Genomic DNA, 15029 nt, shown 5'->3' with positions numbered 1-15029 from the left:
TGCCCCGCACACAGCCACCAGCCACATCGCCATGCCGGCACCCGCATCCTCGGGCTTTTCCGCCACCGAATCCCTGAAATGTTTTTGAAGTTGAGCTTAACTTCAAGCCACCTGTAAGGACAGAGAGCAGCCCTGCCTGTGCGGGTTTGTCACCTCATTTTGCAAATCTTTCCGAGTTTTATCAACCCACATTAAGGCAAGGTCTGGCTCACTCCAGCGTGGATATTCAAGGGTAACAGCATAAGGATCCAAGACTTCAGTCAACTCCCATTTTTAGCTAGAGGCCCCCTGACATGTATGTGTATAAAAAAGATTGTATTACCCAAGTTATTATTATTTTTCTCCAAAGATGAGCATGAATTTATTGCTCTGGTGTCTCACATTTCCCTTATCTACCATGGAAAAATGTTTTTGCAGACAAAATTACGAAATACTCAACTTCTAGCCAAAGCCCATGTTATTTATCATTTGATAAAGATGTCACGCATTTCAAACCAAGATGAAATTTCATGTTAACTCTATTCCTCCATCCAAAAAAACTAAAAAAGGCCAAAACAAATAAACAAAACCACATATTAGTGTCAGGCAAGGAAATAAAAATCACTTCCTGGCACTTAATTTACTTTAATCAATTATTTTTCTCCCATATGAATTCAGTAATAATGAAACATCTCAGATAGCTGCAGTCCTGGAGATACACAAATTTTTTCTTGTTCAGAACATAAGTTGTGTCAGCACAAGTTTCCCTGGCTCTCTGTCCACAGAAATAATTTGTTCCTAATGTTTATTCAGCCCTTAAATAACAGCATTAATTTAGACTCAAGGACTGCAGCAGGGTTTGTGCTGCCATCTCACCCTGGCTCCTCCTCCTTTGGGGAGAAAGAAAAAAAAATCATAGAGGGCATCTGGAGGTCTGCATTTTTCACTCCTAAAGAAAATAAACATTTTTCACACATGGCTTAAAAGGCGCAGACACGGTTTCTGCACACAGATTCCCAAGCACAGTGCGGGTTCTCACCTAGAAAAAGGACGTTTCCCATCAACACAACTTACCTTGGGTACTTATGCTGCTGTAAATCTGCTTTTCTCTTGTTTTACAGTATTTTCATCTTGTTTTTGCAAGTGCAATGAATTTGTAATACTCTGAAAACAGGTCAATGGTAGATCAGAAACCCTTAATCCCTGGATAAAGATTATTTTAAGATCCCTCTACACCACATATCAGCAGCATGTTATCAGGGCTTTTGCTTGGTTGTTGTTTTTGATAATTGCACCAACATGCACAAATTATCCTTTCAGGAAGGTCAAAGGTAAGATGGATAATTCGTAATATCTAATAGTTCCAGAGGTTAAAGCTTCACTGCTGTCCCTGGAATCCTGTCTGCAGCCACCTGCTTTCCACTACTGATCACTGTGCTCACTTTCCATCTCTGCATTTTCTTCCTCATCTATTCCAATGTGCTCCGTGTGTCTCACCCTGGGATATTTATTTGCATTTTAACACCAGAGCCACAGCATATCTGTCAGTTCAGTGCAATAAAGGAGTCAAATGTCTTCCTAGCTATCCTAAATCTTTTTTACATTTTTTTAAATACCAGTAGGTATAACACTCACGCTCCTTGCGGTTGCTGCCTAATTAATGCAAATATAACAGTTCTATTTGAATTTCCCCAGCCCTTCCCACAGCTCTTTTTTGAAATCCTTTCTATATGCAAATGACTTTCTTGAAACGTGTTGTTCTGAAAGCAGCTGCACTGGTTCACATACAGCTGCACCAGGGCCACATATGCTTTACTGCTCAGCAGCCCTCAAATGCTGATCTAAAAGCAGCCTGGCCTTTCTGCAGCTCCAACAGCCTTCCAGCATCGCTGCCTGTTACCCTGCCTTTGTCACTGTACCTTGCTGCTTCCCAGTTTTCTCAGCTCTAAGGTGAGATGCTTAGCAGGAAGCCTAAATAACTAATCTAGACAAGAACAGCTTCAGTTTATAGATGTAAAGTCAGGAATGAGGAAAAAAAAAATGTGCTCTGTGCTTTTTTTGCAAAAACCCTGCTGAGTTTTATTAAATTTTCTCTTCTCGCTGTTTTATGACTCATAAGGAACTCGCTGGGATGGTGGTCCAGGGGCCTTCTCTGCGAATGCCATTCTGATCTGGGTGAAAAGACTCAAACTCCATCCGTATGTGAATATACATTCTGAAACAATATCCTCCCTCAAGACATATTAATGTAAAACCACTCGCCATTATAACGTGCATTATACGACAACTACAGCTTACTTTAATAATCCTTAGAACATTACGAGCAGCCTGCCAACTGTAAAAACCTTCTTCTGCCATACAGAAGAGAACAGTTCATTTATAAAGCTGAATACCAGTTGCTATAAAACATCATGTAATGAAATAGTTACCCAATCTTTTATATTCCTGCTTCCAGGTAGCCGGGCAGTATAAATAACTGTGACAGCTCAACATTTAGGCTAAGAAGTTATTTTGAAAGAAAAATTCTCTCCTCTCACCTCTCCCATTTGGGGGGGGACACCTGGGACAGACAACCACACACACACAAGAGGAGCTGTTCTGGCAACAGCTAGAATCTAAAGCACAGCTTTGTCTAGCAGACCCCATTCTCTTAATAGTCCTATCGTCAGAAAAGAGGCTAAATATTAAATTAACACCTTTAAATAACACATATTAAGCAAAACTGTAACCAGTTCCCTTTGTTTATGTGAGAAGTGTGAAGATCCAAGGTGTTCTCCCCCAACAAACAACAATATGTTATAAAGGACAAAAAAAACCCCCTCCCACAACATTAAAAATGTCACATCTCAGTTTTTCCTCTAAAGTTTTGTCTGTATGACAATTATCACTTAAATAAACATGTGCACTAGCATCTTACTGGTGGTCCACAGTGAGCAGGAGAACAACGCTTCAAAACCCAGCAAGGCCCCCCCCGCCACCTGGGATGTGTTCAGGTTCATACACACTTCCCACCAGGGCACTCTCCAGGGAAGATTAATAAGAATTCTGGCATTGTAGGGATTGGGTATTGTGGATATGGTCAGAAATTAATACAACAGCAGACTAAGAAAACAGTCTAACAGAGAAGAGGAACCTGCTGAATCTGAACGGTGCTTCTCCAGCTGCTGACAGCGAGGAAGCAGCAACACCCGCTTTGGGCCATTTATCATTGCAGAGGGAGGTTTTTGGTGGTTCTGCAGTCACGGTGACATTTAACCTATTACTGGAACTGTACAATTGTCCTTTGCATTTTTCACAATTATTCCATTGAAATTACTGAGAAATAAATGTATCTGAAGCCTTGGAAAAGATAAGCAACCATGAAAAAAAGTGAGTCCTGGCTGCCAACTCCTAAAATATCACCGGTCCCCTGAGCTCAGCTTTGTTACCGAAAATAGTGCTGGGGCAGAAAGAGATGAGGTATGAACTAGATGTGTCCCACAAGGGCTGTTACAGAAAGGGACTTTGTTTTCAAGCTTCTTACCTGTGCTGTCACACAAAGGTACCTACTGCCAAGGCAAACAGCAACGGTGCCCTTTCCAGCTGGGCCAGCGCACACCCCGCCTTCCCCAGCAGATGGGAATCACCGGCTGCTCTGCAGGGTCACCTGCTCTGAAATGTGATTAACCAGCGATGCAAACCTCAATGCAAAAGATTAGCAAGAAGGAGTTGTAGGGGAAAAGCAGTAATTAAAAAGGAGTAATTAATCCCTGGAAGCACAATCTCCTGACACACACAACCAGACAGTTTTTACAGCGCCAGGCTGTAGAGCAGGTTTCTCTGACTCAAGGGCCATATCCTTGGGTACGATTCCACTACCCGAATTCTTGTTCACCAGCTTGGTGTCAGTTTCAGCTGTTCTTGTTCCCTTCTCCAGTGACCCCATCAAATGTTAGGGTCTGAATTCCTTCAGGAAAGTGGGTAACACATACATCAACACATCCCAGACCATCACATCGCTCACCAGAGAGCTGGCTCCATCTCCACACAGCCCCACTGACAGCATCAGGCCACAGCTTCTGAGAGACAACAAAGTCATAGAATCACAGAATAGTTTGAGCTGGAAGGAACCATGGAGGTCATCCAGTCCAACCCCCCTGAAGCAAGCAGGGACATCTTCCACTAGATCAGGTTGCCCAGAGGTATCCTTGGCATATCGTTACGTTGTGACCGGGTCCACTCTCTGGCCAGGCTTTATCCATCTCAGTGGAACTGACAGTGAATATCGTTTGTGAGCGTGCAGGCTTTTTGGGAAGATGCTGAACCTCTAAGGCCTGGACTAACACATTTAGTGCATGTGAATCTGAAGAGGCACCAGGCTGGGTTGGTGTGCCTTCAGGTTCTCCTGGAGCTTCCAGCTTTAACATGTTTATTTTCATAGTTTTTAAATACAGGGAGGGAAATATCCATAAACAATTTACAAAAGCTTGTGCTTTTCTGTCAAGTTGCTGCAGTGAGCAAAGTCAGGACAGAACAGTTGCCCCTGAATATTAAATTAAGGACACTTGGGCACAAAACGCAGCCTCCTGGGACTGGCGCACCCCGAGGACTACAGAGCAAAACAGCTGGGTAAGGAGAAAATCTAGCAGAAGGTGCCAGCAGTCATTTCTGCAGCTGGTGGTAGAAGAACAGCACTTCATGTGGATCATCCTACCCCGTCAGCAAACCTCAACATCTGCATTATTGGGGCATGTTCTCTCCTCCTTGGGCCAAGTGGTTATCTTTGCAGAAACCCCTGTTATGCCTGGCAAGAGCAGAGGGTTATTACAGCGCTATGGCTATGTTAAACACAGCAGTGAGGGTTCAAGGAAGACAGCTGCTGGAGAGATGAGGAGCAGATTTAACAACAAATAAAAACCTCAAGTTTGGGGAAGAAGAAAATGGTCCTGTAGCAGAAGAAACTGAAAACAAATAAATCTCACAGATTATCTCCACTGCTGAAAGGCACAGAGTGAACCCTGCATCCCATTCACTTACTGCTGTGGAACTGCTGGCTAGCAAGAACAGAAATGAACACCCCAAACACATGAATGCAGATAACATGTTTTTTTGGAGGCTGCACTCAAGCACGAGAGACCGGGGAAGCACTCTGGAGCTACAAGGGAAAAGCCAACAGAACGCTAACAGCCCACACAGGAACAGGAGGATGGTTGACACTTCCTTCAGACACGTATTTACTTTCTGGAAAGGGTAAACATCAATCAGTGCAGCTTGTTTAACATAATAAATTAAAGGGACAACAGCTAAGAATGCTAGTATTGATCATCCTGGGTAACACATCAAGTCTGAGGGCAGCCTGGACTCTCGCTATGCCAGGTCCCGCGCCCAGTGTGGCAAACAGCCTTTCTCACACCCTGTCCGGCTTGTGCTGTGATCTCAGACACGTGTGACTTGTCCCGGACACCGAACCACCCACACCCACGCCACTCCCTCAGAGGTTTTGACTCACCTCAGGGTACAGCAGACAAAAAAAAGCTTAAGCTCACACATGCTCCTGCCTTCCGAGACATGAGCTTAGCCCAAATCTACAACTCTGTGGCCCCTCAAGCACTGCACCGCTCAGACAGGTTTGTGCAAGTCCCTTACGTGAAGGGCTCGATACGGATAACTGGACAGGCAGCACCCTGCAAAGAGGACAGGCACATCGGTGATTTGTGGGCAACATAACGCACTGACGCAGCACGCACACTATGCTTGGAACTAGCTCCCGAGCCCCAGCCTCAGCGTAGCAGAGCTAAGCACATGCAGCCCCTGCTTACCTCCCGGGGCCCTTTCAGAGAATTTGGGGATTAGGGTGCAGCTGACGCCAGCTGATCTAAAACTGTGCTGCCGGCACCATGGGTCCTGCCGCTTCTCTTGCACTGGCTCTAGTCGCTGGCTGCGAGGACGCTGATCTGACTGACTCCTGACCACACGAAAAGCAAAGCAGCCGTTACCCTCGACCGCGATCACTGTAGCCATGGAAAATGCTGGGCACCGGCAGCCAAGAAAACGGAGGAGTGCCCCTGTCAGGGACTCCAGCCAATTGTGAAACCTTGACTCCAAACACTTAAAAAATAGCAAGAGCGCTAAAATGTATCTTCTGGCAAGAATTAGGTCAGCTTGAAGGCAATTCTAAGAACAGAACAGCCCTTCTGAGTACTTCAGGAACAAGGTAGCAAAATCACAGACATTGGCCCTAATTAGCCAAGAGGAAAGGCTGGGGACAAAGGGCCAAAATGGTGTAAACACAAAAATGCACAAACACTGAAGACAAGAGCAATCCATCTCAGGGGGACTGAAGTATAAATGCAGGCTTATTTCTGTGCATAAATATAAGACATGTATGTGCATTTAAATGTGCTAGTCTGAACTAATAACATACAGCAGAGAAATATTACACAGAACTAGGAGTGTGTTTTATAAAAAGCACAAAGTGCGCAGGATCTCAAAGGATGGGTTAAATCAAGTGATGAATGATCTCTAGGCTCAGCATGCGGTGTTATCAGTGTTATCTGGGCGCTATCGCTCACTGCCATGGCAGGCACCCTCGGGCAACAAGGGGCTAGCCCACAACGCGGTTTAACAGCCCTGCCGCAAGTTTCAACACACATCCAAACCCATCCTATCGAATGCAAGTCCTCATACACCAAGTTCCTAAAATAGGACCTAAATAGCCACAACAGCCCCAGTTGGAACGAGAACCATGCGCAGTCTTCTGGGAGGTGTCAACTTAGCCTCAGATAAGAGGTGACACAGATAATGAAAACAAACAGGCAGATCGACAGCAGCTATCTCAGACCATCTACCCCTGATGTATTATCCTACACCACAACATGACACGCTTTTCTGTAGCCACCCAGTTGTAAGCAAGCACCAAAAAAGAGGTTTGAAAGAGGACCTAGTAGCTCTTTTTAAGAGATACAGCCTGTTACCCACCCAAAACAGAAGCAGCAACATAGCAGAGGGCTTCTGCAAACCTTGCCAGTGACCCTCCCCGGACCAGGGAGCAGGTACAGAACAGCTGATGGGGCAGAGCAACGCGGCCAAGCTGCGCGAGCCCAGGAACGTGTGCTAGCAATGGGCTCCCCCAGCAAGGTAAGCCAAGCAGAAACCTGACGGAGAATTCTCCATCAGACCTCACAGCAACCAGGGACTCGGCAGAGCAAGACTCTCACCTGGGGCAAACCTCTGCCAAACCACAGAGAACGGGGAGAAAACAGGTCGCTCTATTAAGGATAAGCAACTTGAAGGGATGGAAGTGGTAACAGTCCACGTCCTATTGCAGAAGAGCTTCAAAAAGCAGGTGATGAGCTGAGTCTGCGTAACCACAGAGCAAGAACACCTGACACAGAGACTGCTGGCATGGGGCACCTGCTCCGAGACCATGTCAGCGAAGCCGCCCATGGCAGCGTGGTCTGCTTCAAAACTCGGGAATCTGTGTTCTACTTCACTTGATCATAACTTTGTCCTCAGTTTGAAATATTTTAATCACCTTTTTAACAAAACCACCCTCAATTACGAATGCTTGCTCAAGCAGGAAGCTGCCACACCTTGGCAGACTGGTGGTATGCTCGGGTCTTTTTATTTTCTTAACGGCACCTGAATTTCTGACACAGCATGGATGCCCCCAGGATGCAGGTACGTGACTGGAAGCCTCAGCCGCGGCAGCGCAGCAGGGGATGGGCTGTGCAGAGTCTGCCAGGAGCCTTCCCGAGGCCAATTACAGGATACAATCAATGCTGTGTTTTGCAACAGCTTAACCACAGCCTTTTTTTAAGCATGTTTCTGCATTAGCCTGCTAGAAAGCCACAGACAGATTAAGCCTCACATAGGTGAAGGACACGCAATACATATGCCGTAACCAGGGCACCTCAAATGCAGTACCTGTCTGTGTGCAGCCATCCTGCGTGTCCCCACCATCCAGCCAGACAACAGCTCCTGCCTTCCACCAGATCCTGGCAACCCACAGAGGGATTTCTGTGATTTCTTACAGAATCATAGAATGGCCTGGGTTGAAAAGGACCATAGTGATCATTGAGTTTCAACCCCCCCGCCATATGCAGGGCCACTAACCACTAGACCAGGCTGCTCAGAGCCACATCCAGCCACATTTTGAAGCTGAGGCTGGAAATGGGGTTTGAGTCAGGGGGTACCAACAGCACCCTGAACTGGGGGGCTGTACACAAGAGAACTCGGCGCAGCCCAGGGTGTCACAGTGTGGACATGGCCATCTCTCCCAGGCGCACGCTCACTGCCATCTCCCACTTTGGTGAGAACTGACATACACAAAAAATGCAATCTGGCTATTTGTTTAGCGTCATTTGACAATAACATTAATTATATCAACTCTGAGTTAATGAGAAGCAGCAGTAAACAGCCAGAGGCACCAAGTCAGGCTATTGGCTCATCTCAGCCAGTCACTTATTAATCTTCAAGGAATGTCTCAGGCATTATTACTAAATATGTTGGTTTGTTGTTTGGGGTTTTTTGTGGTTTTTTTTTTTTTAAAGCAGTGCTCTATCTAAAAGGAATGACTGTATGAATATTAAGGCACCCTAAAGCTTGACGAAGCTCCACCTTTCGATGCAGTATTAGCAGTGAGCACAAGGGCAATGTTTCTATTTTTTCCAACTAAGTCTTGTCCTCGCAAGCAGTGACTCTGCATTTTTAGCTCGCAGGGCACAAATCCAAGTGTGATCTCATGCAACTGTCAAACCTCTTCTAACAGAAAAAAAGCCTGTGCCAAGAACAGGTAGAAAAATCATAAATAGCTCTTCTAAGGAGTTGGTTATACAAGCGATATATTTCCAGAATGTGTTTTTCCTACTTATTTTGCGGCTTTCAATGCACAGAGACAGTTCAATGAGCATCTGGGCTTTTCTTTGTCACCAGAAAACACATGTTCATTTTACCACTGTGTATGAAACATACAGCCCGTTGCTGCTGCAACCAGGACAAGCTGCATACATTTGGCTTCACAGATGAATAAGGTACAAAGTCCATCACTAACTGTATAAGCAACCACCTGCCTAATAAATATTTTTAGTCTGTTTAATTTTTAAATATTCTTCTTTGGAGCTTGCCTGTGCTAGTTTTACACCAAAAATACTTGTGTTCATTTCAGCACAGGTACTTGCAGAGTAGGTGGTTTGAAGGGGGAACTGCAGCAGGTCCAAGGCTCTGCAAGGGTGGGGGGGGGCTTTTTTTTACGCAGAGCCCACCCCAGCCCCTGCAGCCCCCACGGCTCCCCTCTCACCTTGTCCAGCCCCAACAGGATGGAGAAAAATCTCTATTACATCCGGCTATTTCCCTGCTCTCATGGAAGGAGGCAAGAGCTTTGTTTACATTGAAATTGGCTTTCTGAAGGAAAACTTGGGGCTTCCACAACAGATTCATCCTATTGACTGCAAGTATCAGAGAGTAAGATCTACAAATGTTCCCACGACCACCTCAGTAGCACATTTGCTGAGGATTTTTAACAGAGCCGTGGATAGCAGGGCCGGGGTGGTTGGTTTTAGCACATCCTGGCAGGAACAGCCCCACCAACTGCCCCCCCGTCACCGCCACGCTGCCAGGGACAGGGCAATTGAGCACCTACTCAAGTATTTGCCTGAATTAAGGCCACTACAAAATCTCAGAAGAACAGAAAACTGTTTGAGAGGAGGGACGTGAACACAGAGAGGTCATTTTTCTGACTATGGACTGACTGGTTGGAGGACAAAGGCCCATTTCACCCCGACACGCCCGCACGAGAGCAGCTGCGACGCCGGGAGATCTCCGGCCTGAGCTCATCCAGACGCAACAAGGGATCTTTCACGTTGTGTGAATGACACCAGAAACCCTGAACACCTAACGCAGCAATAGATAGGATGCAGTTTTAGGGCTCAAGTCAAGAAGATCACGTGGAAATACAAAGGTTACCCATGCAAATTTAAAAGCACTGATTTCCCAAGAACATTACCTGTAACTTTCAAGCACCACGATTTAGGCACACAGGTACAAGGAAACTGCTCAGACCCTGCACTGAAGCACAACTCTACCACAGGTGAGGGATGTGATAATTTTGTTGCCTCTCAGAAGCAGAAATTAAAGCCCAATAGCATTAACATCGTCTTACCGATACTCTTTCAGGCTTTATGAGATATAAAGAAATATTTTTACTTACCTTATTCTCCTGCCTTAATGTTTTGGGGTGGAATAACTATGTCCTGCTGCAACCCACACTACCACTGAAATGAGTTTTGCCAGTTTATACAAACACAGACAAACAGCAGTCCCAAAAAAGCACTGTCAATGGGGTAACGCTGAGCTAAAGGTGCAAAGCTTTGAGACAGTGAAGCTGGAGGTATTCAGAATGTTATCGCATCAAAAAAAAAAATACCCAGAGCCACAGCAAAACAGCTATCGAGAAAAACCTGGGAGTTTTTTAGGTTTAATTTATTACATTTAATCTAAAATATGCCTTGTAATTTTGGGATTCGTTAGGGTATAACTACAGAGGTCACTGTATTAGCTAGATAGGCTTGAAGAGATGAGAAAAAAAACAGGAAGCTTCTTGCTCAGACTTTAACAGATATACCACCACCCAATTACTAGAGAAACATTTTAGTTATCTTTCTAGACTTTTTAGCTGACCAGATGGTCCCTGAAAGGACACCTCTCAAACACATCTCGGAGGCAGTGTGTGCACCAGCAAGTACCTAGGAAGCAGATGGCATTTAGTGCCACTCCTCCAAGTGAAAGGACCCACAGAAATAAACTCACTTTGTCTCCTCCTGCACCGCTGCAGATAAGTGAAGTCAGGGAAGGTGCCTCCCTGGGGACCCCAAAAGATTTGCTGAGTGATCTCTGAACGAGTCTGAATTCCTGTCTTTATGTGGGATACCTCCCTCCCTATAGGCACACCTCTGCTGCAGTAAAAATGAGCAGAAATCCCTGCAGCAACCAATTTGTACTTTCATTTGTTGTTTTGGATCAGACAGTAGAAGCAGCAATAAACTGATCATTTTGGGCGGTGCGCTCTAGATGCCTCCTTAGGGGCAGAAAAGGGCTGGGCATGGCATTCTCCATGAACTTTGGCAAAAATCAGTCCGCTGTTCCTCAAATGAAATCTGCTGCAAGCCATACAGCAAGAACCCTACAGAGCAATTTCAGACTGGCAGATGACATTAAAGAAAATTTCTTTGCTCCGCTGAAGCTCTGCAGAGAAATTAGCCTTGAAATAACTTCCAGGCCCTGTCCTGACTTTTTATATCACTTCATGCAATGCTGCGTTCCCGGTGAGGTCTTCAGCCTGCCATGGAATTGTTTACTCCAGTGAGAAAGGATAATGGCTAGCAGCGCACGGAGAGGTGCTTGCCTCTTGGACTTCTGGGCTGCATGTTCTGTAGATACTGTAAATATCCTGCAGACAGTAAATACTACCTATGACTTCCATTATCAGTCAGCATGACAAAATTCACAGCAAGAATTTTTTTTTTTTCTTTCACTGGCTATGGATGGGAAAGATTTTGTTTTTCAGGAAAACCAAGCTGCTTGAATACCACATCCACTAACAAACAAAATAAAAATAGAAGCGTTAGCCTAGAAAAACAAAGGCTGAAAGGGATATAGGATTGATCTCTAAATAAATCAGGAGAGTGAACACCACAAAAGCAACTAAAGATCTGTTTAGTACAAGGATAACAGGTGCAAGTTTGCCATAAATAATCTAGAATTGTGACAAGTTCTAGGGCATTAGTTCTCAATTATCAAGAGGCTCCCTGTAGGAGCAGTAAGGGCTGAGTTTGACCAGCATCTTGTAAACAGGGCATTTATCCAAATTTATACAGCCTATGATGCAGTGTCACAACTAGAGGTAATGCTTGTCATATTTAACTCATCTAATTTAAATAAAATACAGAAAACAATGCTTCATTAAATCTGGGCCTCATTTTGTTGAAGCTACTATACATGTCTGCTGATACTATCATGAGTGGATCCACCAGGAAGTTTAAGACACTAACAAAATAAAAGCTTTAAAAGTGAGAAAATATTTTTTTACTGAATCACTTTTCATTAACAATTCTGCTTTGACCTCTGCCGGGTTTCCGATAGCGCACAGGGGCTCCTGGCCAACCCGTTTCCTGCAGCACACTCCACAGGTAGAAGCAAGAGTGAAGGCAGGGCTAAGAAAAGACATTTATAAAGCTTATCCTGCTGACTGTATGCTAGCTGAAAGTTCTACCACATACAGAAATCTCCAGATTTACAAACCCAGTTGTGTTGCCTGAGTAGCCCTGGGCAGCTGCACCAGTGGTAAGCTCATCAGTGAACAGGTACAGGTGGCATCGCTGCTCTCTGTGCTGACATACAGGCACTTGATTGCTGGAACACACTAATCATCCTGCATCTAGGATTTTAAAAAATATGTATCTTACTTCCGTTTGATGCGTTACTTAAGTCTTTTTAAGGGAGAAAAGGCACCAGCTATTGGTCTAATTCAAATAGTTCTATTCCATCCAGCTGAACCACGTTACTGTATTGGAACTGAAACCTGGCCAGCATACTTTTTGAAATAAACCAAGGAAACGTTAGCAGCAGCAAGCAGTCTCATTCAGAAAACTATTTCCACAGCTTTGCGTTGCCCCACAGCCCTGACAATGTGGGGGCCGTTTGCACACCAGGGACTGACAAGGAAGGGTGTTCCCCCCTGCCACAGCAGCCCAGTCTCCCGTGGCTTTTGGCCTTTTTTTTTTCCTGTAGGTCTCCAAACCAAAATGTGGCTTAGCTCATGAGATACAAAAAACTGTAAAGATTGTATTTACTGCTCATGTTCAGTGTTACTGGTTCTGAATTCAGAAAACTAAACAGAAAGGTATTGAGCAAGAGGGTTTGAGCTATGCAAGAGCATGGAGTTACTGCAGCAATGACAAGAGGGGGTAATGCTGCAGAAGCAGATGCATAAAAAAGCAGCAGGATTTGCTTCTCAAGTTTAGTTCTTGAAACAGCATTTTGTCCCTCAGATTGCTTTAAGTAAGACTGGCTCCAGTAGGAAACCAGTAGCCTCTCCTGAGAGACACCAAACTAGAAAAAGGACAGCCAAATTGAGGTGGCCAGCTTAGCTTCTGCTCTTGCATACTTATGGAATTTTTTAATTCTAAATGTTTTAGACAACAGGGAGGTTGTTTTATTAAAAGCCACAAACTCTAGCAGTCCTCACATACATATGCACAAAGGTAATCAAACTCCCAACAGCAGGGACAAAGCTTGCCAAGTTATGTTCAGACTTTGGAAACCATCCACGGAGTCATAACTGGAAGGCTTGTGTGAGGAAAGAGGCAGAGCAGCACCCCACAACACAGATGAATGATGTTACTGTAGTCGGTTGTGTCCCAAGGGATGCCACAGTCTGCTGCGCAACACCAACAGGCTGTGAATGCCTTCACCCGCTCCTGTACTTACCAAATATACTCATGAACTGTTAGGTAACATTAATGAAGTGTCTTATAAAAAATAAAATTAAAATAGTGAGAAGAGCACCCAAGCATCTTTAATGGTGGTTGTGGTAGACAGATTTATATTCTTTTATTACGTTTTGTTGGGTTGGGTTTTTTTAAGCCAGAAGGATCACATGTAAGAAAAACAGAACTAAGGCTTTGTCTACATTACAGATTTGCCCTGGAGCAGCAAAATCCCTCCAACTGAAACCACTGCCCCACTTAAGTCAGAAATAGCACCTTTAGACTGGATTTCATGTACAGCCCGTCTCCAAATGCACTCACTGCCCAAACCAGTATAAGGCATTCATTCTGTGCACGCTCTGGTATGCAGTTAAGTCCTGGTACATCCTTCATTGCAACATGAGAAGCCAAAACTCCTGTAATACTTGGTGGTAATAGCACACATCTAATACCTGACACCTCTAGACCTTTCCAGAGATGTCACAAAGTAAAATGCAATACAGAAATGGCAAAGAGTACAGATAAAGCCTATCTCCACAAGGAAGTCAGTTCGGTTCACTAAGCTGACAGCAGGAAAATAAGAGCGAGAGAACCCATTTCAGACACTTGAAAGGTACGAGCTGACTCACCGAGGGATCAGACAAGCACCAAAGCCACCACCAAGAGACCGTGGAGCACAGGGCTGCAAGGGGAAAACAGGAGGGAAGGGCGAAGCAATCCCTTTGGGCAGCAGCCGATGCTCCAGACATGGGCGCACACACCACAGACCACGAGGTGTACCGCATTTTCACCCAGGTTCAACTCATGGGCTGCTGAACACAGAGACAGCCCCCAGGCCTCTCCTTTGGCCCTGGCTGCGTTCCCTCCCGAGCAGGGTCTGTCAAAGCCATTATTTGTAAGCGCTGGAGCAGCATCCTGCCTGGAATCAGTTAAAGGAACACTGACGCCGCTTTCCCCACGTGCCAGAGGTGCACACAGCCCAACGCAGGGGCACTGACGGCTTCCGCTGGCACCCGCCCCAGTGTGGTGAAGGCCGAAGGGCCCAGGAGAGGAGCACATGGTGGTGTCAGATGGCAGCACTTTCTTTAGGGACACTGAAAGCACCCCTCTCTCCCCACCAAGGCTGCAGGAGCCCAAACAGCTCAAGTTCCCGACACACTGACTCAGATAAACTCCCCTATATTTAAAAAAATGCCTTATGCTGGCAAAGGGATGGACAAATTTCCCCCAGCCTACAGTCCTCTCCACTGTTTGGCACGTTGCCCTGAGGTGGAAACATTTGTCTGATCCCCTCAACACCAACAGCCTGCACGGTAGCATCGGTTATGTGGCCATTACTAGCATTTTCCCTGTTTCTGCTTTCCAATGAACAAAACACCGCACCAGCAGCGCTGCTTGGAGGAGCCTCCATCTGCGTGACCCGACCAGAACGCAGAACACATTGACCCCAGGACACCACGTTCAGAGTCCCCTGCAGAAAAGCCTGCCAGCACCAAGGCGTGGTTCAATTCACTACTTATCCAAGAACTAACTGGTGGCTATTCAGCCACGGAGATATGAAGCTCTGTGTGTTGCAACTGGGAGCCT

At 45.5% G+C, this 15029-nt stretch overlaps 1 protein-coding gene across 1 annotated transcript in view; it reads right to left on the bottom strand.

The window, feature by feature from the left end:
- Positions 1–5979, bottom strand: part of RNF11 (ring finger protein 11) — an 11357-nt gene extending 5378 nt beyond the window's left edge. Inside the window, exons 1-2 of the mRNA XM_010082707.1 lie at positions 5778–5979; positions 5605–5642 (exon numbers count right to left, since the gene is read on the bottom strand). Coding sequence (XP_010081009.1) covers positions 5605–5642; positions 5778–5979 — 240 coding nt within the window. The remainder of the gene's footprint in view (positions 1–5604; positions 5643–5777) is intronic.
- Positions 5980–15029: the final 9050 nt, after the last annotated feature.

Source organism: Pterocles gutturalis, unplaced genomic scaffold (assembly GCF_000699245.1).
Source record: "Pterocles gutturalis isolate BGI_N339 unplaced genomic scaffold, ASM69924v1 scaffold345, whole genome shotgun sequence".
Taxonomy (NCBI): domain Eukaryota; kingdom Metazoa; phylum Chordata; class Aves; order Pterocliformes; family Pteroclidae; genus Pterocles; species Pterocles gutturalis.
This window is presented reverse-complemented; position numbering and strand designations above follow the sequence as displayed.